Source organism: Opisthorchis viverrini (genome assembly GCF_000715545.1).
Source record: "Opisthorchis viverrini unplaced genomic scaffold opera_v5_604, whole genome shotgun sequence".
In the NCBI taxonomy this organism is placed as follows: domain Eukaryota; kingdom Metazoa; phylum Platyhelminthes; class Trematoda; order Opisthorchiida; family Opisthorchiidae; genus Opisthorchis; species Opisthorchis viverrini.
Window position 1 is genome coordinate 1 of NW_008752267.1, and position 2,152 is coordinate 2,152.

General features: G+C 43.1%; 1 protein-coding gene across 1 annotated transcript in view; it reads left to right on the forward strand.

Annotated features, from left to right (window-relative positions):
- Positions 1-276: 276 nt before the first annotated feature.
- Positions 277-2,152, forward strand: part of T265_11828 (hypothetical protein) — a gene marked incomplete at both ends in the record, with an annotated part of 39,049 nt that continues 37,173 nt past the window's right edge. Inside the window, one exon of the mRNA XM_009178608.1 lies at positions 277-313. Coding sequence (XP_009176872.1) covers positions 277-313 — 37 coding nt within the window. The remainder of the gene's footprint in view (positions 314-2,152) is intronic.

The window sequence follows — 2,152 nt, forward strand, 5'->3', positions numbered from 1 at the left end:
CTTGTGGAGAATGCATCTCTGCAATATTTCGCAAGTTTTTTCTGTTTTCTATAACCTTCCACACTGGCATGTAATCAAACATGTTATCCCGTAGGAGAATCGTCCACCCATTGGACGCCAAAAACTCTTTTCTTTGTTGAGCATTATTCAGGAGTTCTGTTTAGTTGCTCTAATTGGAAACTTGTTGGAATACCACATGCGGCGATGCTATAGCGACTGGACATTGAATGGTATACTGAACGCTCCCCGTGATAGGTTATTCCGATATGATATAGGATGGATTCCGGAGCTTCTCCATTGGAACCTGTGGAAGGTCAGTGTGCTTCCCAATAACCTTTTACAATCATGATATTATATTCCATTGGAAAATCCAAACTGTGATAGAAGCTCAGGAACAGAGGTTCAGACAAGACTTGGTTGGAACTAACAAGCTCATGTCTTGTTGCTGTATTGTCGAAACAACGCACCGTTGAATCTGCGTTAAATTATGCATGATATGTCAATACTTGTTCAAGAAATCTCCTAGCCATATTCTGTACGAGTAGAGAGTGAGAGTAGAGTGAAATAAAAGTCGTACATCAATAGTACTATTTTTCACACGGTATTGACACTTGATGCAAAAACCTTGACTGCTTTTTGACTTCGGTTGTTTTGTGTCGTTTCCTGTGTCGATGGTGCTTGGGAGAGCTGTACTGTCTTGTCACTAGTTAACCTTATGTGATGTGTGCTTCACATGTGTCTAGCAGTTCATCAGATGACCATATCCATGACCAACGTCCATTCTGTGTTGAGCCATGTGAGCGATTTGGTCGTGTGATTTGGTCTCAGAAGCTGCCATTCAGTTGCCATGGCAGTGGGGGAATTTTGACACATTCGCAGCCGTCCAGTCGGGTGAACAAAAGCGCCGTTCACATCCACCTTCAGTCGAATAAAGCATGCATGTCTTGGTGTCTGTTACTTGTTCACCTCCAAAACACTCGCCAGCAATTCCAAAACCCTACGCAAACCTACATGCCATGACAAAAAAAGAACTTGGTTTTCGTTGTAAACAAGAGGATTGCTGTTATTCCCTTTAAACTGGATNTGTCGGACCCTACTAATTTAACCAAATTGGTTGACAGGGCGACTTTGCTATTGGTATGCTTTCCCCTAAATAAATCCACGGTTTTTGGCAGCTGTTTGAACGAGCTGTCTGTTGTTTTTTACTTTCGAAGTTGTTTTGCGATATTTTTAATTCGTGGGAAACTTCGTGAATTACGCCGAGTTTCGCTGTTCAGCAGACGTTCAGTAGCGATTTGTTTACACTAGAACACTACTATGAAAACAAGAGATTGTGTTCACCATTTGGAATACACTTCATTTTATCGTGTTACTTCATTGTGATAGAAAAATAACAGGTAAGTTGCCTCAGAATTTGTTTTCTCTTTTGGCCTTTTGTGTGAAACAATGTCAGTGTGTTCAAATCGTTTGAGTGAGGTTCTGAAATACTCGCAACTGTGAAATTTGGTTCTTGTGATCGTTGCGCGTGTGATATCATTGAATGCTTTCTGTCTTTGCCATCGGTGGCTCCAAAGCATTGCGGGAGCCTTGTGGGAACACCAGATCCGTAGTGCTCACTCTTCCTTGATAAATTAACTGGTCAAACTCCATGAGTTACGCTGGTTGGACCATGTAGCTCGTGGTCAGATAGCCGTTTACCTCATAGTGAATTCTTCGCCCAACCGTGTGTCGAGCGGAGACGACCTAGTGATGGTCAGTTCATGATCTGACAATGGTGCATCATACCTCTTACCAGACGACTCAGTCGCTTTGGTAACTGTTGTAAACCAGGATGGGGATCGCGGGTTGGACTATCAATCGGTTAATGACTCTGACAGATATGGCTGTAACGCAGCCAATGGCATATTGCATCAAACCTATCGTCTTCACTGAGTAGCTGTCCACTCCTACCGGACCGGGCGAACAAAACCCTTTTGGATTGATCGAACTAATTCGGCCATCGCTGTCAACGCATGGATCTGATTCCCTTATTTTCCTTCTTCTCGGTGAACGAAGCTGTAGCAGCTGGAACCACTGCAATTTGGCGCCGGGTTTGTGAGCTGAAAAAGTGAACTGACTGAACTGAATACTTGGATAGCCGTTTTTTAAATGG